This window comes from Podarcis muralis, chromosome 7, assembly GCF_964188315.1.
Source record: "Podarcis muralis chromosome 7, rPodMur119.hap1.1, whole genome shotgun sequence".
In the NCBI taxonomy this organism is placed as follows: domain Eukaryota; kingdom Metazoa; phylum Chordata; class Lepidosauria; order Squamata; family Lacertidae; genus Podarcis; species Podarcis muralis.
Genome location: NC_135661.1, coordinates 90,733,285 through 90,757,500, shown reverse-complemented (window position 1 = coordinate 90,757,500; position 24,216 = coordinate 90,733,285). Strand labels below are relative to the sequence as shown.

At 49.3% G+C, this 24,216-nt stretch overlaps 2 protein-coding genes and 1 pseudogene across 6 annotated transcripts in view; 1 reads left to right on the top strand and 2 right to left on the bottom strand.

The window, feature by feature from the left end:
* The window catches only part of LOC144328529 (uncharacterized), an 89,506-nt pseudogene extending 86,453 nt beyond the window's left edge, over positions 1-3,053 (bottom strand). Inside the window, exon 1 of the transcript XR_013393793.1 lies at positions 2,976-3,053. The product of XR_013393793.1 is annotated as an uncharacterized LOC144328529 (transcript). The remainder of the gene's footprint in view (positions 1-2,975) is intronic.
* A 581-nt stretch (positions 3,054-3,634) lies between these two features.
* LOC114603119 (NTPase KAP family P-loop domain-containing protein 1-like) lies at positions 3,635-13,607 on the top strand. 4 transcript variants are annotated; one of them, XM_077932428.1, is made up of 5 exons: positions 3,635-4,073; positions 4,267-5,828; positions 8,140-8,250; positions 8,765-8,899; positions 11,228-13,607. In XM_077932428.1, exons 3-5 carry the CDS (start codon positions 8,181-8,183, stop codon positions 12,898-12,900), a joined length of 1,878 nt encoding a protein of 625 aa, XP_077788554.1. In that variant the 5' UTR covers positions 3,635-4,073; positions 4,267-5,828; positions 8,140-8,180; the 3' UTR covers positions 12,901-13,607. The 4 variants fall into 4 exon arrangements, with proteins under 4 accessions (XP_077788554.1, XP_028597709.2, XP_028597712.2 ...); XM_028741876.2 differs by having other exon boundaries at positions 3,635-5,828; XM_028741879.2 differs by lacking the exon at positions 8,140-8,250 and having other exon boundaries at positions 3,635-5,828.
* A 275-nt stretch (positions 13,608-13,882) lies between these two features.
* On the bottom strand, positions 13,883-23,311 carry LOC114601962 (NTPase KAP family P-loop domain-containing protein 1-like). Its single transcript, XM_028739635.2, has 5 exons — positions 23,060-23,311; positions 20,481-20,554; positions 18,831-18,962; positions 14,762-16,557; positions 13,883-14,206 (listed from the first exon to the last, which is right to left on the bottom strand). Exons 2-5 carry the CDS (start codon positions 20,497-20,499, stop codon positions 13,883-13,885), a joined length of 2,271 nt encoding a protein of 756 aa, XP_028595468.2. The 5' UTR covers positions 20,500-20,554; positions 23,060-23,311.
* Between the last annotated feature and the right edge of the window lie 905 nt (positions 23,312-24,216).

Here is a 24,216-nt window from a genome sequence, read left to right as displayed (position 1 = left end):
TTATGTCCCTCTTAATATCCTTCTCCCTCACAATTATGTCCCTCTTAATATACTTCTCCCTCATAATAATGTCCCTCTTAATATCCTTCTCCCTCACAATTATGTCCCTCCTAATATCCTTCTCCCTCATAATAATGCCCCTCTTAATATCCTTCTCCCTCATAATAATGTCCCTCTTAATATCCTTCTCCCTCACAATTATGTCCCTCCTAATATCCTTCACCCTCATAATTATGTCCCTCTTAATATCCTTCTCCCTCATAATTATGTCCCTCTTAATATCCTTCTCCCTCATAATTATGTCCCTCTTAATATCCTTCTCCCTCACAATTATGTCCCTCTTAATATCCTTCTCCCTCACAATAATGTCCCTCTTAATATCATTCACCCTCATAATTATGTCCCTCTTAATATCCTTCTCCCTCATAATTATGTCCCTCTTAATATCCTTCTCCCTCATAATTATGTCCCTCTTAATATCCTTCTCCCTCATAATTATGTCCCTCTTAATATCCTTCTCCCTCACAATTATGTCCCTCCTAATATCCTTCTCCCTCATAATAATGTCCCTCTTAATATCCTTCACCCTCATAATTATGTCCCTCTTAATATACTTCTCCCTCATAATAATCCCCCTCTTAATATCCTTCTCCCTCATAATTATGTCCCTCTTAATATCCTTCTCCCTCACAATTATGTCCCTCTTAATATCCTTCTCCCTCATAATAATGTCCCTCCTAATATACTTCTCCCTCATAATAATCCCCCTCTTAATATACTTCTCCCTCATAATAATGTCCCTCTTAATATCCTTCTCCCTCATAATTATGTCCCTCTTAATATCCTTCTCCCTCACAATTATGTCCCTCTTAATATCCTTCTCCCTCATAATAATGTCCCTCCTAATATACTTCTCCCTCATAATAATATCCCTCTTAATATCCTTCTCCCTCATAATAATGTCCCTCTTAATATCCTTCTCCCTCACAATTATGTCCCTCCGAATGTCCTTCTCCCTCATAATAATGTCCCTCTTAATATCCTTCTCCCTCACAATAATATCCCTCTTAATATACTTCTCCCTCATAATAATGCCCCTCTTAATATACTTCTCCCTCATAATAATGTCCCTCTTAATATCCTTCTCCCTCACAATAATATCCCTCTTAATATCCTTCTCCCTCACAATAATGTCCCTCTTAATATCCTTCTCCCTCACAATTATGTCCCTCTTAATATCCTTCTCCCTCATAATAATGCCCCTCTTAATATCCTTCTCCCTCACAATAATATCCCTCTTAATATCCTTCTCCCTCACAATAATGTCCCTCTTAATATCCTTCTCCCTCACAATTATGTCCCTCTTAATATCCTTCTCCCTCACAATTATGTCCCTCTTAATATCCTTCTCCCTCATAATAATGTCCCTCTTAATATCCTTCTCCCTCATAATTATGTCCCTCTTAATATCCTTCTCCCTCACAATTATGTCCCTCTTAATATCCTTCTCCCTCACAATTATGTCCCTCCGAATGTCCTTCTCCCTCATAATAATGTCCCTCTTAATATCCTTCTCCCTCATAATTATGTCCCTCTTAATATCCTTCTCCCTCACAATTATGTCCCTCTTAATATCCTTCTCCCTCATAATAATGTCCCTCCTAATATACTTCTCCCTCATAATAATATCCCTCTTAATATACTTCTCCCTCATAATAATGTCCCTCTTAATATCCTTCTCCCTCACAATAATGTCCCTCTTAATATCCTTCTCCCTCATAATAATGTCCCTCTTAATATCCTTCTCCCTCACAATAATATCCCTCTTAATATCCTTCTCCCTCATAATAATGTCCCTCTTAATATCCTTCTCCCTCACAATAATATCCCTCTTAATATACTTCTCCCTCATAATAATGCCCCTCTTAATATACTTCTCCCTCATAATAATGTCCCTCTTAATATCCTTCTCCCTCACAATAATATCCCTCTTAATATCCTTCTCCCTCACAATAATGTCCCTCTTAATATCCTTCTCCCTCACAATTATGTCCCTCTTAATATCCTTCTCCCTCATAATAATGCCCCTCTTAATATCCTTCTCCCTCACAATAATATCCCTCTTAATATCCTTCTCCCTCACAATAATGTCCCTCTTAATATCCTTCTCCCTCACAATTATGTCCCTCTTAATATCCTTCTCCCTCACAATTATGTCCCTCTTAATATCCTTCTCCCTCATAATAATGTCCCTCTTAATATCCTTCTCTCATAATTATGTCCCTCTTAATATCCTTCTCCCTCACAATTATGTCCCTCTTAATATCCTTCTCCCTCACAATTATGTCCCTCTTAATATCCTTCTCCCTCACAATTATGTCCCTCTTAATATCCTTCTCCCTCACAATTATGTCCCTCTTAATATACTTCTCCCTCACAATTATGTCCCTCTTAATATACTTCTCCCTCATAATAATGTCCCTCTTAATATCCTTCTCCCTCACAATTATGTCCCTCCGAATGTCCTTCTCCCTCACAATTATGTCCCTCTTAATATCCTTCTCCCTCACAATTATGTCCCTCTTAATATCCTTCTCCCTCACAATTATGTCCCTCTTAATATACTTCTCCCTCACAATTATGTCCCTCTTAATATACTTCTCCCTCATAATAATGTCCCTCTTAATATCCTTCTCCCTCACAATTATGTCCCTCCGAATGTCCTTCTCCCTCACAATTATGTCCCTCTTAATATCCTTCTCCCTCACAATTATGTCCCTCCGAATGTCCTTCTCCCTCAGAATAATTATGTCCCTCCGAATGTCCTTCTCCCTCCTCACTGTCTTCCAGTCCCACCTCCCTGGCCAGGGCCTGAGGTCCCTCTGGCTCCCTCCCGGACCCCCAGCCTCTCTTCCCTCCCCTTCCCGCCTCCCGGGGCAGGGAGTTCCCCAGGCTTCCCCCGAGAGGAGACCCACCAGAGCCCGGCCGGCGAAGGCGAGGCCGCTCTGGCCGGAAGAGACGTCAGAGGGGAGGACGAGGGGGAGGAGCGGCCCGTTTTCCTTTCCTCTCCTCTCTAGGAAGCCAGCTCGGCGCCCCTTAACCCTTGGCGAGCCGGGCGCGCCCCGCTCATCCTTCTCTCTCCCTGCCGTGGAGCCCGGGGCGTCGCGCAGGCGCAGAGCTGCCCCTTCCGGGGGGGGGGGGGCAGGGAAGAAGCAGGAGGAGGAGCCCGTCTCTCTGCCCGGGGCTGGGAAGGGGCGTCTGGACGGGGGAGAGGGGGGTGTTGAGGGGGCCAGATGGGGGTGTCTCTTCTCCGGGGGGGGCGAGTCTCTCTTGGGGGCCCCTGGCGGGGCTGGGGGGCAGAGAGCCCTGTCCCAGCAAGAGGGGGTCCTGGGGGGGGCTGAAGGAGCAGCTGGAGGGGGGAGACATTGCCAGACATGGCTGGGGGGGCCATTCTGTGTTGTCCCATCTGCTGCTTTGTGTCTTTGTGGGGGGCAGATGGGGGACCGGGGGGTGTCTCTTCTCCGGGGGGGGCGAGTCTCTCTTGGGGGCCCCTGGGGGGGGCTGCGGGGCAGAGAGCCCTGTCCCAGCAAGAGGGGGTCCCGGGGGGGGGCTGGAGGGGGGAGACATTGCCAGACATGGCTGGGGGGGGGCAATTTTGTGTTGTCCCACCTGCTGCTTTGTGTCTGTAGTTCAGCCATAAATGTATGTTCTTGGTGAAGTCGCCTTGGAAGCAACACCGGAGCAGCCAGGGGGGTTTTCCTAGGAAGCCTTTTATTCCCCCTCGGGTGACATTGTTCTAAGTTGGTGGGTGCCCAAGCCCCATAAAATACCTCAATTTCATAAATGTTGGAATTGGGTTTAGACTTGGGTTGCCAACCCCGGGTGCCAGACCCGTGTGGGTTAAACGGTGTGTTTGACGCTCCTCATCCTCTGGAATCAGCGTGTCTTGATGGTCTTTCATTTCAGGAATGCCTCTGTATGCCAGCAAGTTATTTATGGTGTTGAAAGAGATCGATGATACCGTGTCGGAGAGGGAGAGGGGCTCAGGGCTCTATGAATGCCACAACACGCAGGTTCTTGGTATGAGCTTTTGTGTGCATGCATCTGGCAACTTCTGTTTCAGTGTATCTGACGAAGTGTGCATGCACACGAAAGCTCATACCAAGAACTAACTTAGTTGGTCTTTAAGGTGCTACTGGAAGGAATTTTTTTTGTTTTGACTATGGCAGACCAACACGGCTACCTATCTGTAACTACAACACGCAGGGCTATCCATAAACAGTGTTTATGGAAGTCAATCTTACTCGGCTACGAGGGATCGCCAAAGAAGAAGATTCCTGCGCCACCTCCCTGTCAAAAATTCTGATATGTGTACATTAACTTGATGAAGGCAGCTGGATGATGAAGGCAGGATTACAAAGGAATAGGCAAATAGCTTCACATAGCAGGTAAACCTTCCTTGGCAGCTTCTAGACATATGCGTAGGCTTTTCCCAGGAATCTTACATCTGAAAAGGCAGCACTTGCCAAATAAATCTACTCTCTTCCAAGGAAAAGACCTGCTTTCTCAGCAAAGTGTGAATGCTGTCAGTGGGCCAAACATCCCTAATGATATTTCAGCAAGCTTTGGGACCTGTAGAGAGGACACTAGTATCTCTTTTCCAGACGGGCCACGTGAAACCAGGTGTTAAGTAAGTGAAGGCTACACATGCTTCCATTTCCTTCTGACTTTAGGGGTGCTCAAGAAACTGTTGAGGTTTAATCACCGAATCAAATGCAGCTGGCTCACAGTTGGATGCTGCCAGGATACTGATGGCACTGCACCTAAACTTCACACTATGTTACCAAGAATTTTGTTTCTTTCGTAGATAAGATCCTTTCTCGTAAATTTGATTGATCCTTAGTGAATTCAGCAGATCTAAGGCTCATGCGCCATACCCCCAACATCTTTCTTTGGCAATCCCTCGTAGCTGCGTAAGATTGTCTTCCATGAACTTGGCCTTAACAGTGAGTCTGTAAGTGACTGTGGAGGCCAATTCTGGATCCACACGTCCTTCCACAGTGGGGACATTGGTTTCCGGGCAGGAGTTGATCCTGGTGTGGATTTGCCAAACGCCCTTCCTCTTAGCACTGTTTCTTCCTGACTTCGAAAGTCTTCAAAACCCATCACACCTTTGGTCAAGGCTGTTCTCCAACTGGAGCACTCGCAGGCCAGTGTTTCCCAGTTGTCGGTGTTTATACTACTTTTAAAAGATTTACCTTGAGACAATCTTTAAACCTCTTTTGTTGACCACCAGCATTACGCTTTCCATTTTTAAGTTGGGAATAGAGTAGTTGCTTTGGAAGACGATCATCAGGCATCCGCACAACATGACCAGTCCAACCAAGTTGATGTTGAAGAATCATCGCTTCGACACTGGTGATCTTTGCTTCTCCCAGTACACTGGTATTAGTTCGCCTGTCTTCCCAAGTGATGTGTAGAATTTTTCGGAGACCCCATTGACAGAATCTTTTGAGGAGTTGGAGATGGCGTTTGTAAGTGGTCCATGTTTCCCAAGCATACAGTAAGGTTGGTAGTAAAATAGCTTTGTAAACAAGCATTTTGGTTTCCCTGCCAATGTCCCGGTCCTCAAACACTCTGCCCTTCCGTTAACCCCCAACACACACACACATGCCTGCATGCTCTTAGCTGACTCATTCCTCTGTTGACCCTGATATAAGCTGGAGAAAAGGGACATTCTAGGAAGCATCGATGGTCATCTCTGCTGCTCCAACTGCCACTCCCTGTTTGGTTCCTGTACTTCAGAAGTTACGTGGACAGCCACCTAGGTAAGAATTCAAGAGGTTGTCCGTTGCCTCGCACTGAGTCCAGGCCTGTTGGTCCATCTGGCTCAACATCGCCTTCAAAGACCAGCTGGGGGTGGCTCTCTTGGGTTTCGGACAGACACCTTTTGCCAGCCCTACCTGGAGATGCGCAGGATTGAACCTGGCAGGCAACACGTGTGCTCTGCTGCCCCGACTTGTGGCCAAGAGGGAGGGTCTCCTAGGAGGCGATGAAGGGGGTGCGAGGCAGCAGCTGGAACATCTGGTGGGTGGTGCGGTGGGAAAAAGGTTGACCGTGTCTTTCCTGAGGCCGAAACTCAAGAGGCGAGGTGCAGAAAAGCAAAGCAAACAGGAATTGCCAGTTTATTCCATGCTCAACCCTAGAGGTCCAGCTACTAACGATCTGGAAAGCTAGCAAAAAACAAAAGGGCAGGACCCCAAACAAAGGGATCCAAGGATTTTTATACCCATTTTAAAACAAGCAGATTTTTACTTGCAGGAGGAGCTATCTGTCTTCCTCATACAGTGGTGCCTCGCAAGACGAAATTAATTCGTTCCGTGAGTTTTGTCATCTTGCGATTTTTTTCGTCTTGTGAAGCACGGTGTCGGGAAAGTTTTGGAAAAGCTTCAAAAATCACGAAAGTCTTTAAAAACCTCAAAAAAGGCTACCACACCGCGTGCTATGAGTTGCTCCTCGAAGTCAAGTCGCAACTATTAACGGTGTTAAGAAAAAGGAAACACAATTGCAAGACGTTTCCGTCTTGCGAAGCAAGCCCATAGGGAAAATTGTCTTGCAAAGCAGCTCAAAAAACCAAAAACCCTTTCGTCTAGCGAGTTTTCCGTCTTGCGAGGCATTCGTCTTGCGAGGTACCACTGTACTAACGACAATTCTGGCTAGATCTCATTTCTTTTCCAGCTGTCTCTAGTTCAGGCATAGGCAAACTCGGCCCTCCAGATGTTTTGGGACAACAATTCCCATGGTCCCTAGCTAACAGGACCAGTGATCAGTGATGATGGGAATTGTAGTCTCAAAACATCTGAAGGGCCGAGTTTGGCTATGCCTGCTCTAGTTCCTACTACTCTGCCAGCATGGCATCGTTTGTTCTGCCTAAACGTGTGTGGCCTTGAGCTCCTTATGGCGACTGCTACTTTTTCTTTCGGTTCATTGTTCTGCGCACATCAGCAGTGAAGGATGCAGCATCACACACCCATGCCCACACGGACATGAGCACATTGCCACCTCCAGCTTTTAGAATCCTAGAGTTGGAAGAGACCACAAGGGCCATCGAGTCCAACCCCCTGCCAAGCAGGAAACACCATCAGAGCACTCCTGACATATGGTTGTCAAGCCTCTGCTTAAAGACCTCCAAAGAAGGAGACTCCACCAGACTCCTTGGCAGCCAATTCCACTGTCGAACAGCTCTTTACATGCCCATTCAGCTCAGCCATTTTTATTCATTTATCTTATCCATTTTAGAGGATGTCTGATATCTTTTTTAAAACAATAACAACCACCACCTCTAAGCGTTGTACAAAGCAAAAGCCATAAAAATCACAGGACTAGAAGGCAAATAAAGCAAAAATGCATACAGGCAACTAACTCCCTTGCTTACACGCACTCAAGCCACGTGTGACTGCATCGCCACGAACCTGGAAGAGGCATGAATATTGGCAAAAACAGCCCTAAAAGAGCACAAAAAAGGGCACGAAAACAGCCTCTAGCCTTTGCACCAACCTTTGAGGCCTGGGGAGGGTTGGAGTTTGAGCGAGGAGGTTTGGAGAGAGCAATTGTGGTAGAGTTAGAAGGGGTTTTAAATTTTTTAAGGTTTTTTTTTTCAAGGGAGTCCAGTGGCTTAGAGGGCGTTTGCAGGTTTTCTCAATGGTGTTTCCGATATGCGCGATTTCACTTAAAGGTGCGGTGCCTCGGAACACAACCCCCACATAAACAGGGAGTTGCCTGTGGTGTCAAATAAAAAATCCAGAATCAAAACACCGAGCAGTACAATCTGAAAATTTAGGGGAACTATTTGTTAATAGGCACCTAAAACTTGCCACAGTTGCCAGCCCAGAAGCCAATATGGCTAGGAAGCAGCGATGGTAGCCATGGCACAGGGAGTTGAGCTTGTGCCCCCTTCATCTCAGTGTTGCCCTCCTAGCATTCATCAGGGAGGAAGATGGGGGCAAACCAGAATTAGCTGGCTGTTCCTGCGCCATCTTCGGTTCTGGTGCCACTTCTGTTGACCTCTCTGCCCGCCACCCTACCAGTGCCAAGGGGTGGGGACAGGACTCTACTCATTATCCTACCCTTCTTTGGCAGAGTTAAGCAGCCTGTGGATTGGGGACTTTTTAAACACCACGATGATGAGTAAGCCCATCTACATTTCACTCCAGCGGAAGGGAGAGGCACCTCCGGATAAAGAAAATCGGGGTGTGTAAGGTAGTTTCCAAATCAGCGTCTTAGATGTCAGTTCTCTTCTCCGGTTCTACTTGCTGCTGGTCCTCATAAAGGTAAAGGTACCCCTGCCCGTACTGGCCAGTCGTGACCGACTCTGGGGTTGCGCGCTCATCTCGCTCTAGAGGCCGTGAGCCCGCGCTGTCTGCAGACACTTCCGGGTCACGTGGCCAGCGTGACGAAGCTGCTCTGGCGAACCGGCACCAGAGCAGCACATGGAAACGCCGTTTACCTTCCCGCTATAAAGCGGTCCCTATTTATCTACTTGCACTTAAGGGTGCTTTCGAACTGCTAGGTGGGCAGGAGCTGGGACCGAACGGCGGGAGCTCACCCCGTCGCAGGGATTCGAACCGCCGACCATGCGATTGGCAAGTCCTAGGCACTGAGGTTTTACCCACAACGCCACCCGCGTCCCTGGTTGATCCTCATAGTCTGGTGAAATTAAAAAAAATAAAATAATTTTGATTTCCTTCTATTTTTTTTTTTACAGAGGAACCAGGAACAAATGAAACCATTTACTGCCAAGCCTTGGCTGAGACTCTGCACCATATTGCCCTGCCTGTGACGGTGGGACTCTACGCACCCTGGGGGAGAGGCAAGAAAAGGCTCTTGTGTGAAATTGAAGGTAAGGACCACCATCCCTCAGACGTGAGTCATCACAGATGAAAGAGAGAGTTCAGAGCGTATTTAATTATACAACAGCGAGAGGGTCGTTCACTGTCTACCAGCTCCACCTGTCTCACCAGAGTGGTGCATGCTCTGGTTATCTCCCGCTTGGACTACTGCAATGCGCTCTACATGGGGCTTCCTTTGAAGGTGACCCAGAAACTGCAACTAATCCAGAATGTGGCAGCTAGACTGGTGACTGGGAGCGGCCACCGAGACCACATAACACCGGTCTTGAAAGACCTACATTGGCTCCCAGGACGTTTCTGAGCACAATTCAAAGTGTTGGTGTTGACCTTTAAAGCCCTAAAGGGCCTCGGCCCAGTATACCTGAAGGAGCGTCTCCACCCCCATCGTTCTGCCCGGACGCTGAGGTCCAGCGCCGAGGGCCTTCTGGCGGTTCCCTCATTGCGAGAAGCAAAGCTACAGGGAACCAGGCAGAGGGCCTTGTTGGTAGTGACACCCGCCCTGTGGAACGCCCTCCCATCAGATGCCAAAGAAATGAACAACTACCTGACGTTTAGAAGACATCTGAAGGCAGCCCTGTTCAGGGAAGCTTTTAATGACTGATGTTTTAATGTATTTTTAACCTTCTGTTGGAAGCCACCCAGAGTAGCTGGGGAAACACAGCCAGATGGGCGGAGAATAAATTATTATTATTATTATTATTATTATTATTATTATTATTATTATTATTATTATCATCATCATCATCATCATCATTTGGGCAGTCCCAGTGCCCAAGACAGCTTTCCCCAACCTAGTGCCCTCCATATGTTTTTGGACTAAAACTCCCATCAGCCCCAGGCAGTCCAAAACACACAGAGGGCACCAGATTGGCAAAGGCTGCTGTAGATTTCCAAGCAAGACTTGCTGAATGCCAGAGGCCCTGCTGCCCTCTGAGATGCAGGGACTCTGTGATGCCAGTGGAGCATCCATTTCCCCATGCAGCCTTGGCAGGACTGGGGTGCAGCACTAGAATGGGTCCTCATTGCCCTACAACCTGGCCAACCGTTATGAGAGATTATGGTAGCAGTGTGTTGTGCATGGGGTGTTAGGGGAGGGGTAGCCCCTCTGGTGGGGGATACATCGTGCTCCTTCTGGAGTAGTTTGTCCACCTTGGTCCCCACCCTGCACTCAGCTCTCACCTGGGGCTCCGAGAAGCTGTCAGCAGGTGACAATGGCCACACCCAGGTGAGAGCAGCTGATGGGTCTCAAACTCTCAATGAGTTAGGGGCTTCCCCTGAATGAGTGGGTCCAGTGGTCAAGAAGGGGGTTTCTGCATGTGCTGTAGAGGGAAGTGAGGGGCAGGTTGGCAGGTAGCCCATCTAGGAGAAGGAAAACTCTGATCCTAAACCAGAGTTCGGCAGCCTAAGGCCCATGGGCTGGTTCTGGCCCAGGAGCTTCCGGTCGTTCTGTGGATCGGCATGGGGATTCCATGCTTTTCCCCCATGACACCATTTTCTCTCTCGCCGCGGGCACCGACTTCCGGGGTCTTGTTGTCTGGGCAGCCCAGGACCTCCAGACACACTGCCCGGGTTTGTGCCCTGGGAGGTCATTTCAGTGCTGCTTCGCCCCCGGAGGTGCACTCCAATGTCTCTTGAGACAGGAGGGTGCCCACTGGGATAGCCAAGACATCTTTCCTGAGTTGTCTAGTGCTTTGTACTTGCAGGGATGCAAGGAAAGGCATGCAGACTGTGTCAGGAGGGCTGCAGCTCAGGGTCAGAGCAGGAGGCCCCTGGGTTCAATCCCCAGAAGCTCTAGGTAGGGCTGGGGGAGAAAAGATTCGTTGAGGAGGATCTGTTCAGGCGGACCTCGTATCCCGAGAGCGTGGTCTGCAGCAGCATGCTGATGAATTGGGAACTGGTGTGAGCACAAGGCATAAGAACCTAGTTACAGGTAGGTAGCCGTGTTGGTCTACCGTAGGCAAAAGAAAACTAAAAAAAATTAAATTTTATTTTTAAAAATCCTTCCAGTAGCACCTTAGAGACCAGCTAAGTTTGTTATTGGTATGAGCTTTTGTGTGCATGCACACTTCTTCAGATACCATAGCATGCACACGAAAGTTCATACCAATAACAAACTTAGTTGGTCTCTAAGGTGCTACTGGAAGGATTTTTTTTTTAAAAAAAATTAAATTATTTCCTAAGAACCTAAGCAGAGTCTGCTGGACTAGAGCAATGCCCCATCTAGTCCAGCGAGTTGCATAGTTTAACTATGTGCCGCGTGAAGGAGGACTTTCGTTTATTCTGTCTGGAATCTTCCAATGCGATGCTCTCCGTTGCAGATCACATGCGCTGGCGAAGCAAACAAAACAGAAGCGAAGCTGCAAGGACCACGTACTCCCTCCTTTCGTTCCTCTGGCACATCATCTTCGCGCACCCCCTTCTGCGCTCAGCAAAGCCTGAAGGCATCCACTATATTTTCATCAACTTCAACGCCTGGGAATACGCAGGATGCGATCATACCTGGGCCGGCATCGTCACAACACTGCTGGATGAAATCGAAGGCAATTACAGGATCCCGTTCAGCACTTTCCGGTCCTTTGGTGTGAAATTCAAGGAACAGCCAGTTATGCGGAAAAAGAAATGGGCTTTGAAAGGATGGAGCAAGGTCTTCTGGTTTGGCCTCTTGTGTCTGCTCCTTGGGTTGTTTCTGAGCACGGCGCTGACGAGGCTGAAATCGGGCGGCGGTTTATGGGAAAGCGTGGGATACACAACAACAGTAGTGCTGGGCGCATCCACTCTGCCTTTTATGCGCTGCACAGGAAACATTTTCTTCACCCTGAAAAAGAAACTCCAGGCGAAAATGAACGCCAAGGACCAGCTGGGCTTTATGCACTTTGTGAAGGAAGAGGTGAAAACAATCACTCATTTCCTACAATTCATGGCCTTCGAGGAGGACCGAGAGATCCGGGTGGTTCTGAAGATCGTCAATTTAGACCTCTGCACTCCGGACAAAGTGGTGGCCGTCCTAGACGCCATCAAAATCCTCCTTTCAGACGAAGACGCTCCTTATATCACCATCTTGGTCGCTGACCCAGGAATCCTGGTGGACAGCATTCAGTCGTCAAAGACCACCTGCAGCAATGGCTACTTGTACTTAAATCGAATCGTCTCTCTCCCCTTCTCCCTGCCCCGGATGAGCTGCAAGGGCAAGAGGCGGATGCTCGCAGGGATTCTGAACGGTAAAAGGAAACGGGGGCAGGATTGTGCTACTAATCCGGAAACTTGGGCTCACAAGCAAAACAGCCAAGGGGTCAAAGAAGCCACGGGCTCATTGGCCACAGAGGAAGTCCAGCACATCTTCCAAGACCTGAGCCATGAGAATTTTGAAGACTACGTCCCAGGAAATTTTGTCCAAATGAACCGGATCATCAACACAGTACTGACCATTAGGTCCATGCTTGACCTAGGATATAAGCCCCAATCCGGACTGAATGTCAGTAGGGAAGATGGCAGGTTGGTGACCAAAGAGGTGGTCGATTGGGTTATCCTTGCCCATTTTTGGCCTTGCCGCCTGAGCTGGATTTTGCAGTGTGCAGAAGACGAGCAGCAGGAGGAAAAGCTCATTGAAAGCCGGGCCAGGGGCTTGCAGCTGAAGCAAGGCCATGGCAGAGGTGGAGGAGGAGATCTGCAGGACAAAGCCTCCGAAAGAGACAGCAAGGCCTTGTTGCCGTTTTATGAGGACAATGCTTTGGAGCTGGACAAGATTAAGAACGATGTCAGAAAACTTTTAGAGCTCGATGGGGACCCCGACCTTTTCCGAACCTTCTTGCAGAAGAGCCATTTTACGGTGGGGCGGGCCAGGTATTTTTCCAACTTCCTCATCAATTTAGACTTCTCTCTGAAGAGGCAGTTTGAGTTGCAGCGGGGCCTGAATCACATAGTCTGGAGGAAAAACAGGGAGGGCGAGACACTGTCTGTGGAGAAAAGTGCTGGGTTGGAAGGTGAAGGATAACTCCAGAGCTGCTCATTGCGGCAGAAAGATAATAATAATTTTAAAAGGATCCTAGACACCCTTCACGAGCCTAGTGCCCCTCAGATGTTTCGGACTACAACGCTGAGATGAATTCAACCATATTTCACTGCAGATAGTGTGTGTGTGTGTGTGGTTTTTTAAGAAAGCCTGCATGGGACAGGAAGAGAGGAATGAAGTGTGCTGTATATGATATGCATTTGTGACAGATACCAATCTCACCCCCAAATTAAATTATGTTTTATTAGATTATTTTGTCTGTCACTTACTCTGGTCATTTCATGGGTTTGGACCATTTTCGCCACTGCCACCACCTCATTCTACAGCTCCCAGAATCTCAGCTCTTCAGCCTCTTTTTCAGGGTTACACAAAAACCAGTCTGACTTTGGCGTCTCTCCCATACACCCAGGTTCACAGATGTGTCACCTTGTCCTTTTTTAAAAAGCCATCCAAGTTTGTGGCCATCACTCCTGCTTGTGGGATCAAATGCCATAGTTTATTTATGTATTTTATGTAGTGCTTTTTTCTAGGGGGACACAAGGGTACACATACCCCTAAACATTTTGTGGGTCTAATTTTGGCCTAATTGAGGGGAAATATTTCAATATGAGTAGGAAAACAAGAGTACCCCTAAACATTTTTTTAAGGAAAAAAAGCACTGATTTAATGTATATACTGCCTAGTTTTAACCCCCCCAAACCCCCCCTCAAAGCAATTCACTTTGTGAATTACATTCTTTTGCTTATCCTGAATCTTCCAACTGATTAAATAGATTGTGTCTTATGCAGATTATGGGTAAATGAATCACACCAGTGACCTGAGGATTTCAGGCAGAGTTGCTGAACTTTTATTTCTGGAGTTAGGGACCACAGCGCTTCCTTTCTATAAGAAATAAATAAATGTTGAAGTGGCTGTATCAAGTCCATCTCTTGCTCCAGATTCCAGTAGCAATTTCCAGTAGGTCTCAGGTGCACAGAACCTGGTTGAGCTGGTTATTTTCCCTGGAAAAGTTCAGGGACCAGGTGCTTCCTCTCGGCGTGTTCTCTTGCACGCCTAAGTAGCTCTTCTTTCCGAACATCACCATGGGAGACGATGTCGAAGGGGCCTGAGACGGCCCTGACCCAAGGAAATACGCACTGAAGGTCACCCACTCCCCGAGACCCATGCCAAGGACATCTCTGATTTCGTTCCTGTCGCTGTAGGCCAGGGCGCGTCCGTTCAGATGGTGCTGCCTCAACCTCTCCTTGTACCGCTGGGAATTTTCCTCTTTCAAGCCAAGTTGGTCCATCTGGAAAAGAACAAAAAGCAGAAGTGGAAACTCACAATCATGTTCCTCAACACTGTCCCACACATAGGGAAGGCAAGGCGAAGTTTTTCTGTTTAGGGGCCATATTCCCTGTTGGGCAACCTTCCAAAGGTCACATGACCATGGTGGGTGGGGCCAGAGGCAATAAGTGGGCAGGGCAACCAATGTAAATTTTATGCAAATAAGCTAGTGTCTCCATCCAGGCAGGTATAATCAGAGTTGAAGGCCAAATCCCAGCCAGGGAAAAACAGCTGAGGTACAAAAGAAGGGATACTTCTCTAGAGTGTATTCCTAGTCAGGTTGGGATAGATCTGCGGGACATTCTTGCAGTCAAAGCAGCAACCCATGTTTTGCCAGACAGGCACATGAAAGGAATGAGGCTCCTGTGAAATTTGCTAGAGAGAACTCTGTGGCATCGCTTCCTTTGTTTGCCTTGGCAGGAGGCAGTAACACTATATACTTCCTTCCTGCGTGGGCAGCCTCCTCTTTCCTCAACCTGCTTCCAAGCTGACCCTGGGCAAGGCAGTGCTCTCCTACCTCATTGCAGACCTCGTCCACCGACAGCCCCAGCAGAACGCATCTGGAGAGCCCGTGGCCCTTCTTGGTGCTTCGCTTGAGGCTGCGGCTGCCCCGGAGGAGCTCCATGTGCCTCTTCAAGGAGGAGTCCAGGTTGACCGTGTAAGGCAGGAAGAAGCTGGCGTCCTTCACCTGGAACCTGTGGCACAGGAAGCTGTGGAAGAGCTCGGGGTCCCCGTCCAGCTCCAAGAGCTTCTCCAGCTGGCCCTTGAGCATGTCGAGCTCATCCATGTACTTCTCGTACACCTCCCACAGGAAGTGGTGGGGATCCAGCTGGCAGCCTTGGCCCAGGCCCAGCCGGCCCACCTGCTCATCGTCCTCAATGCACTGCAAGATCCAGCTCAGCCGGCAAGGCCACTGGCTGGCCAGGAGCACCCAGGAGGCCACTTTGCGCGGGCACAGCTTCTCCCGGGGGACCTCCGTCGCCATGAGACGCACAGTGACGGAGATGGTGTTGATGATCCGTCTCATCTGCACCATGTTGTCCGTCATGTACTCCTTCATGCTGTCGTCCAGCAGGAACTCAAAGGCCTCCTGGATCAGGTCCTTGGCTTTGAAGCCTTTCTTGCACCTTTTCTTGGGAGGCGCTTCCAGTCTGGGACTCACGACAACCAGAGGCACCCGGCTGCCATCGCCGTGTCGCTCGGGGGCCTTCCGGCCGGCGGAATCGTAACACAAGGGCGACCCAGCATTCAGCCTCCTCTGGTTTTCCTGCGGAAAGTCCACCTCTCCCTCCTCATCCTCCAGGCTTTTCTCCTGCTCCTCCCTGCAGTCGACGGCAGACTTTACCAGCTGCATCTTGGTGTGGGTGTCCATCTTGGGGACCGAGAACGGGAGGGTGATGATGCGGTTCAAGAACTCGTAGCCGTTGTTGGCCATGCCTTTCAGGTACAAGGAGTTCTCCACGCAGTCCACGATCACGCTGGGGTCGGCCACCAGGATGGAGACGAAGGGCGCCTCGTAGTCCGAGAGGAGGATGTTCATGGCATCGAGGACGCCCACCACTTTGTCGGGGCTGCAGTTGTCCAAGCTGGTGATCTCCAGCACCACCCTGAGCTTCCTCCGCTGGAAGATCTCCATGAACTTCAGGAACTTGGCAATGATCTTCACCTCCCTCTTGACGTTGCTCATGAAGCCCAGCTGGGCGCTGAGGTCCGTTCGGTTCATCTGCCTCTCCAGCTGGGCCTTCTGGGTGACGATGACGTTCCGTACCACCAGGACAGCCATCCGGACGGATGCCGCGGCCGTGATCCCAACCGCTGTGGCCCCAAGGCCCTCGACAACAGCAATGGCGTCCCCAGAAGCGTTGCCAGTGGGGATGCCGAAAACAAAGATGAGGGCCCCGACCCCGACAGCCACGGCCGCCACCAAGAGGATAGCAGCCCACAGCGGCAGGCAGAGGTACTTCTTGCTGATCCACTCCTGGCTCAGAGGGGCCTCGACAAGGCCACACTTCCTGCCCACAGCTCTGTAGACGCTCACAGGGACAAGGCCAAAGTGGCTCTCGATGCCGTCGCACAGGGCAGTGATCAGACCTGCCCAGAGCTGGTCACTCCCGGCGTATTCCCAGGCGCTGAAATGAATGAAGATGTGCTGGACATTTTTCCTTTGCCGGTGTTGCAGCGTCAGGACAGGGTGGTAGAAGATCATGAGGAAGACGACGGAGACCAGATCCCACCCGGAAGTCCCTCGCTGTTTCAGTCCTGTCCGCTGGAATTCCTGCTGGTCTTTTTTCCATGACTGAAGACGCATATATTCTAGAGGGAAAGGAAGAGAGCCAGACCAGAGACTGAGTCTACTGTACCCCAGCCGACCAGGGTCTGTCCTGGTTTCTGTTGATCATACAATACTTTGATTAACTACCCAAACTTTAAGATCCCCTCTGGAGTCCTCATTCTGTGTGCGACCTCCAAGTGAATTGAGGTACATGGCAACAAAGGAGAGGGCCTTCTTGGTGGTGGCACCTCGGATTTGGAATAGCCTTCTCAGAGAGACTTGCCTGATGCCTGCTCTATGGTAAAACCCAATTTTCATTTTAAAGGTTTTAAACTGGGGTTAGACCATTTTTTGGAGGGTAAGGCAGAGAATTGCAGGCGGGGAAAGTGCTAGAGCACTCGTGCCCTTGGGCTTGAGACATCTGGTTGGCCACTGTGAGAACAAGATGCTGGACTTGAGTCTGACGCAGCTGCAGGGCAGCTCGTATGTTCCCATTCTGAAAGGCCTCTTACGCGTCATGCTTGAATAAACCGTACACCCTCACTCTTTGGTGTGATTTCAAGCTCATCTGTAAATTGTTTCGTTGCTTTATTTTCTGAGAGTTACATGCTATTTATTTAAAACATTATTCTCTAAATGATTTCCATCTCTCTAAGCAGTGTGTTTTGCCTCCGGTAGGGGAAAGCGAGAACAGTGAAAAAGCTGCTTGGTGCATCAGATAAATGAAATCCAAGCATGGCACCAGTGAAACTCAAATTCTACGTCAAGAAAAACAAATGCTGAAAATCAGCATGTGCCACTTACTTTGCAGGGGCATCTCTGGAAATGGAGACAAACACGTTTTGCTCTCCTGACACATAGCCCTCGATAGCCCTGCCCTCCACAGTATTTAACTCATCCCCCACCTCCATAAAGCCACTCCTGCTCTTCTTAGCCATCGCCTCATCCAGTATGAATGAGTTCCACAGGCTACACTTGCATTCTGTGAACAAGGCGGATTTAGGGCAGTGTGAACAAAGCAGTGGCACCAAGCATACAGCCATGGGGGCTGCCTTCTCAAAGCCCAGCAAGCAGTTCCCTAGCTTTGGGGGGAGGTGTGAGGGCTCTGACCGGGTCCTAGAGCACTCTTCCTCCTTCCCAAAACCAGGCAAGCACTGTGGGATGTGACACATAAGTAGCAGTCAAGTACAACATTCCTTGTTTTCCTAGAGTGGACATGCAGGGGAAACGTTTGGTCCAGCCAGTCGAAAACTTCCTGTTTCCTCCTGGTTGGGACATACTTCCTTTACATGTAACTAGAGGTGGGCGTGACCTTACCTGTCCAGGTAACAAAAGGGACAAGTCATGCAGCACTCTCTCTCTTTTTGACTCCCTTCATCCTTGGAGCAGCTTTTTAGCAAGAAATGCTCTGTTGGCTTTCAGCCAACAGAAGACACTGGGATTATTCCCATATGGGATAGATCCACATGTGTGTACTTTGTAACTAAGTCTGCCTTCAGGGATCCAACTGTGAACTGAAGATACTGTGAGTAAACTTCTTTTATTGACTTTAAATAAGATTGTCATGTGTTTATTCTTTAAGAGGGATATAATGGAACTTAAAGGTAAAGGTAAAGGACCCCTGACAGTTAAGTCCAGTCACGGACAACTCTGGGATTGCAGCACTCATCTCGCTTTACTGGCCAAGGAAGCCAACATTTGTCCGCAGACAGTTTTTCCAGGTCATGTGGCCAGCATGTCTAAGCCGCTTCTGGCGAACCAGAGCAGTGCACAGAAATGCCATTTACCTTTCTGCCGGAGTGGTACCTATTTATCTACTTGCACTCTGACGTGCTTTTGAACTGCTAGGTTGGCAGGAGCCATAGCTGTCAACTTTCCCCTTTTTTAAAGGAAAATTTCCTTATTCTGAATAGGATTCCTCGCAAGAAAAGGGAAAAGTTGACAGCTATGGCAGGAGCTGGTAAGGGAACTTACCAGGAACCTAATAGTGAGAGGCTTAGACAAGCCTGCAACCAGCTATCCACTGTGCGTTTAAAAGGGGAATGTGAAACTCTGCTAAGTAAAGGAACTTGCTAGCGCAAGTTAGGAAGGATATTAATATACTATATACCCTCTCCTGCCTCCCTGAACATTCCCACAAGCACTTAATGGGCTTCGGGAAGGAGATAGGAAGGCTCTAGGACCCTGCCAGAGCCTCACGCCACCTTCCTAAAGCCGGCACCATGAGAGCTATGCCTCCACAGGTTGGATTATTACCAAGCTCCGCCCTTTGTGAGCCCTTCCTTTCATGGGTCTTCACCTTACGAGCGCTCACCTCGGATCCTGTCCAGGAGAAAGGCTTTGCAGTGCCCCCACGGTGCATAAAACCCAACCGTCACTGGGGAGGACACGCAGTAGAGGGCCTTGGCTAAGGAGAAGCAGTAGGTGTCATCTTTGTTCTGGAACTCTGCAAAAGGAAGAGCAGGGGAGCAGCCCAAAGGCAAATCCCACATCAGGTGCCCCTGGCCGCTGCAAGAATGAGCGGTGGCTGGTCCTTTAGGGTGAACGGGGACCCTGGCCCACCCACCTCAGGGTGCCTTCAGCCAGCCCCAGCTGCCTGCTTTCAATTTGCAACTAACGCAGTCGGTGGCCCTCACTGTCAGCCTCCTTCCTTTTCCTTAGACCAGGTGGAACTCAACAGAGGAAGATGCGGACAAAACTAGTATCCCTTGGCTCCACCTGTCCTTGGCTCTCGCTCCACCTGCTCTTTGGGCTCCCTGCTTTCCGACCTTCCAGTCCCGATGGGCTCATGGGGGGGGGGTGAAGTCCAAAAACATCAGGGGAACCGCAGGTTCTCTTTTCCTTGCTGCACTCCCTTGGGGAAAACTTGTTGGCATCCATCTGTCTCAAGAGACAATGGAGTGCGCTTCCTGGGGTGAAGTCAAACAGCTGTGTTAGCATCCTCCCCGGGGTGCAAGCTTGGGCCCTGTGTAGGGAGGTCCTGGGCTGCCCAGATGACAAGGCCCATCCCCCTTGGCCAAAGGAAAGCAGAGTAAGACATTTGGCACCAGCTTGGCTGCAGGAGTTGCTGGAAGGAGGTGTAAAGGTAAAGGTAAAGGGGCCCCTGACCATTGGGTCCAGTCGCGGACGACTCTGGGGTTGCAGCGCTCATCTTGCTTTATTGGCCAAGGGAGCCGGAGTACAGCTTCCGGGTCATGTGGCCAGCTTGACTAAGCTGCTTCTGGCGAACCAGAGCAGCGCACGGAAACGCCGTTTACCTTCCCGCTGGAGCGGTACCTATTTATCTACTTGCACTTTGACGTGCTTTCGAACTGCTAGGTTGGCAGGAGCAGGGACCGAGCAACGGGAGCTCACCCTGTTGCAGGGATTCGAACCACCGACCTTCTGATCGGCAAGTCCTAGGCTCTGTGGTTTAACCCACAGCGCCACCTGCATCCCGTAAGGAGGTGTACAAGGCGCCATCCAACCGCCTTAGGGACTCCGGATTTGTGAAGGGTTCTCTCCTGAGCCTGTTCGTCTCCTGAAGCTGTTCCGCAAGGCAGCAGAGGTTTCCTTCTCTTAGATGGGCTCCCTTCCCAGGTGGCCGAACCCCCTCTGCCCCCCACATCCCTCTGCAGCATGTGCAGAAACCGAGGGGGAAACTCATGTATCCTTTAAGGAAGTGGGGAGATGTGGCTGACACAAAAAAGGGCACACCAGCCAATATGACTAGTACTGAATTCCACCTGGCCGAGAGGCAAGGCCTGTGAGGACCTAGTGATCCTATCTCCCTCCCTCTCCTTTCTTTGCAACTGGTGTTATGTGGGAAGTGATGTTCAATATTCCTGAAGACATCTACACAGCAGCAGACATCCTTCTTCACCGAATGGTTTACGGTTACTAACTTGCGCTATGATCCTGAGATAATAACCTCTGAATCCTTCGGGTTTAGGAACCCATCCTAAAACCAAATTATTCCGCTTACCTCTGGTCAGGGAGAGCATCGCTTTTGTCAGCCACGGGGTATTAAAAGGGTTGAAGATCCACAGCTGCTGGTAGCTAAGAAGAGGGAGAAAATGTGGAGGCTTTTCAAACTATCCCTGGGAATAAATATCTGCAAAAGTTTGCCTCTGGAAGGTTGGCAGCCCATCACGTGCAAATAGATGGAAGAAAGGTGTCGAGGACTGTTCCCCATCAAAAATGAGGATTAAGACTTCATCCTCTGTACAGCTGAAATCCTCAGTGCATAGCATTGGAGAGCTGGTTTTTCTTCTTATTCTACGGGACCGCCTCGCAGAGGACCTTAAGGTCCATGAATAATCATAGTTTAGGGGTCCTGGGCCCTAAGGAAGTCAGACTATCCTCCACCATGGCCAGGGCCTTCTCAGTGGTGGCTCTGACCTGGTGGAATGCTCTGCCCCATGAGACCAGGGACCTGCAGGATTTAACCTCCTTCCGCCGGGCCTGTAACACAGAGCTATTCTGCCTGGCCTTTAATTTGAATTCAGCCTGATCTTTTATTCCCCTTCCTTCCCTCCCCCTCCCCTTTTTTATGAAGATTACCTGCTCTGAGACCCCACAGCTAATTCTCCCCTGGTCTCCTTGCTGGCCCAAGCAGGACCAATTCAGCCAGCTAGCCCTGGGGATTATCTAATTGATTTTTAAATTTTATTGTTATTCATGCTTTTATACTGTATTTTATGCTGCTTTTATAATTAAGTGTTTTAAATTTGTTGTTAGCCGCCCTGAGCCCGGTTTTTGAACCGGGAAGGCTGGGGGTATAAATAAACTATTATTATTATTATTATTATTATTATTATTATTATTATTATTTTGATCTCCCTTTGGCCCCTATTCCTGCACAACTGCTTCTCATGAGAAATGGACACTCCAACCCGATCTTTGCCTTTCAGGTGTTTTGGACTTCGGCTCCCATCAGCGAGCACAGTCATGTGATGCTGGTGTTGATGGGAGCACAGCCAGGGTGATGGGGCAGATGTGCGTTGCAGCTCCAGAACATCTGCAAGGCGCCAGGTTAGGAAAGGCCAGCCTACAACCCTCTGCTCTGCTCTGGAATTCTCAGCTGACGACGGACAAGTCAAATCTGTAACCTGAAGCAGCCTGGAAGTGACAGCACTGCTTTCTGGACGGCACCGCGTCAAGCTACAGAAGCTGCTTGGTACCCAGTCTGGTAATAAAACTATTCCAGATATGTAGAAAGACCTACACTGGCTCCCAGTACATTTCTGAGCACACCTTGGTGACCTTGAAAGCCCTAAATGGCCTTGGTCCAGTATATCTGAAGGAGCGTCTCCACCCCATCGTTCTGCCCGGACACTGAGGTCCAGCGCTGAGGGCCTTCTGGCGGTTCCCTCACTGCAAGAAGCGAGGTTACAGGGAACCAGGCAGAGGGCCTTTTCGGTGGTGGCGCCCGCCCTGTGGAGCGCCCTCCCACCAGATGTCAAAGAGATAAACAACTACCAGACTTTAGAAGACACCTGAAGGCAGCCCTGTTTAGGGAAGCTTTTAATGTTTAACAGACCACTGTATTTTAATACTTTGTTGGAAGCTGCCCAGAGTAGTTGGGAAACCCAGCCATATGAGTGGGGTATAAATATTTATTATTATTATTATTATTATTATTATTATTATTATTATTATTATTATGTAACCAGTGTTCCGGAGAAGGGGAAGGAAGCCTTTCCCTTAGCAAGCTGCTTGGGGTGGTATTTTTCTCCCCTGAGCCAGCACGCAAACACGAGCCCAGCTTACAGGTGGCTGTTTCTGACACAAGGGACACAACATGAGCCTTCAAGCTTTTCCGCCTGGCTGCAGCAGAAAGGGGGGGGGGCAAGATGATGAGGTCTCCTCCATCGGCTGCCTCATTTGCCTTCTCCCCTCCCAGAACCTCCTCCCACCTGTGTCTGCTCCACCTGGCCATTTTAACAATTACGTAATATTGCGTCAGAATCAAGGATTCCACTCACTTTCCTCCCCCCCCCCCGACCTTCCTTTTCCCCATCTGTAATGTAACTATTAGCTTCAGGTGCGCCAGCTTGTGTGTGCTGGGCCCCCCTATATTTTGGGGGCAGGGGCTACCCCCAAAAAAGTTCCAAAAGTGTGGAGGGGAAGCCCTTATTTTAAACTGTAAACACCTGTTAGTGAGTTGGCAGAAGAGAAACACGTCAAGAGGTCGCAGGTAGGTAGTTGGCAAGCAAACAACACCTCTCCCTCTCTTTTCCCGTAATCGCACATCCTACGCCACGCTGGTGGCCCATTAACAAAGCCTGTTCCCCAACATTAACAGCATAAGTGGCTCGAAGGTGACCGTGGGCAGAAAATATTCTAAAATAAGAATCATTTCCGAGATTGCGTGAGCCATGCTGGTGAGCAGTAAATCTTAAGCGAATGCAATGTTTATAGGCACAGCCAGCCGCCACTCAGCCCAAAGGGGTGTATTTGCAGAAGGATGATTCAGAGGGCCAAGGTTCAAGAACAGGATACTTCTCCCTCACCAGCAAAGCAGCAGCACCCAGAGAAGGCAAGGGCAGGTGGTCTACTTACGTGCAGGAAGCGCGCGGAAACTTCAGCACCCCGTTCCGGTTGCGGCAGGCCTCCTCTGCCAGCGCGAACTTTGCCTTCCTCCTTTTCAGAAAGGCTTATCAATTCCCATTACGCCTTTATAGACTTAAGGTGGTGAATTTCTCAGGCGAGGTGAGCTGAGCTCGTGCCTTCCGTAACTTTGGCTGGGTGAGGGGTGGGTTATACCTGAAGGAGCGTCTCCACCCTGGGATCCAGCTCCGAGGATTTTCTGGGGGTTCCTCACTGTGAGAAGCCAAGTTACAGGGGACCAGGCAGAGGGCCTTCTCGGTGGTAGCACCCACCCTGTGGAACAGCCTCCCATCAGATGTCAAGGAAATAAACAACTGACTTTTAGAACACATCTAAAGGCAGCCTTGTTTAGGGAAGTTTTTAATATTTGATGTTTTATAAGTTTATTATTAATAATATTCTGTTGGGAGCCGCCCAGAGTGGGTGGGGAAACCCAGCCAGATGGGTGGGGTATTATTATTATTATTATTATTATTATTATTATTATACAAAGACTTGGGGGAAGTGGAAAGCTGATGAGTGAGGCTGCAGAAATCGGGGATCATGAATATTACAGTGTCCAAACTAGGACTTGGGAGACCAAGGTTCAGATCTCCACTTGGCCATGAAGCTCATTGGGGGACCTTGGGCCCATCACCGCCACTTAACCTAAGAAATAATGAGACCCAGGCCTGCCAGCCTGGTCCCCTTGACAGAGGGATATAAAACAAATACATTGCTTTGGCAGTGCAGCAATGAAGTCATCTCCCCAGGGCGCAGGCCTGTGCAGTGTGCATGGAGGTCCTGGGCTGCCGAGAAATGAGCCTGCAACCTTCTGCATCCAAGGAAGGCACTCTGTCGCTAAGCATCTTCCCCAATGAATTACCTTAAATTATCTTAGGACCCAAACCCATTTTTTGTGGTTTCCCCACCCCTCCTGACCCCAGGACCCCTGCATTGCTCAGGAGAGCCCAGCAGCCTCCAGAGAGGCTCCATCCGAATGTGATGCACGGCTGCACGGCCGTTGCGAGGGGAGAGAAGGAACTGCAAATGTCACTTCCACGAACTGCCCTTTCATCTATTTATCTTAGGGCCCAAGCCTAAGTCTCTTTAAGGTGCTGTGGGCCTCC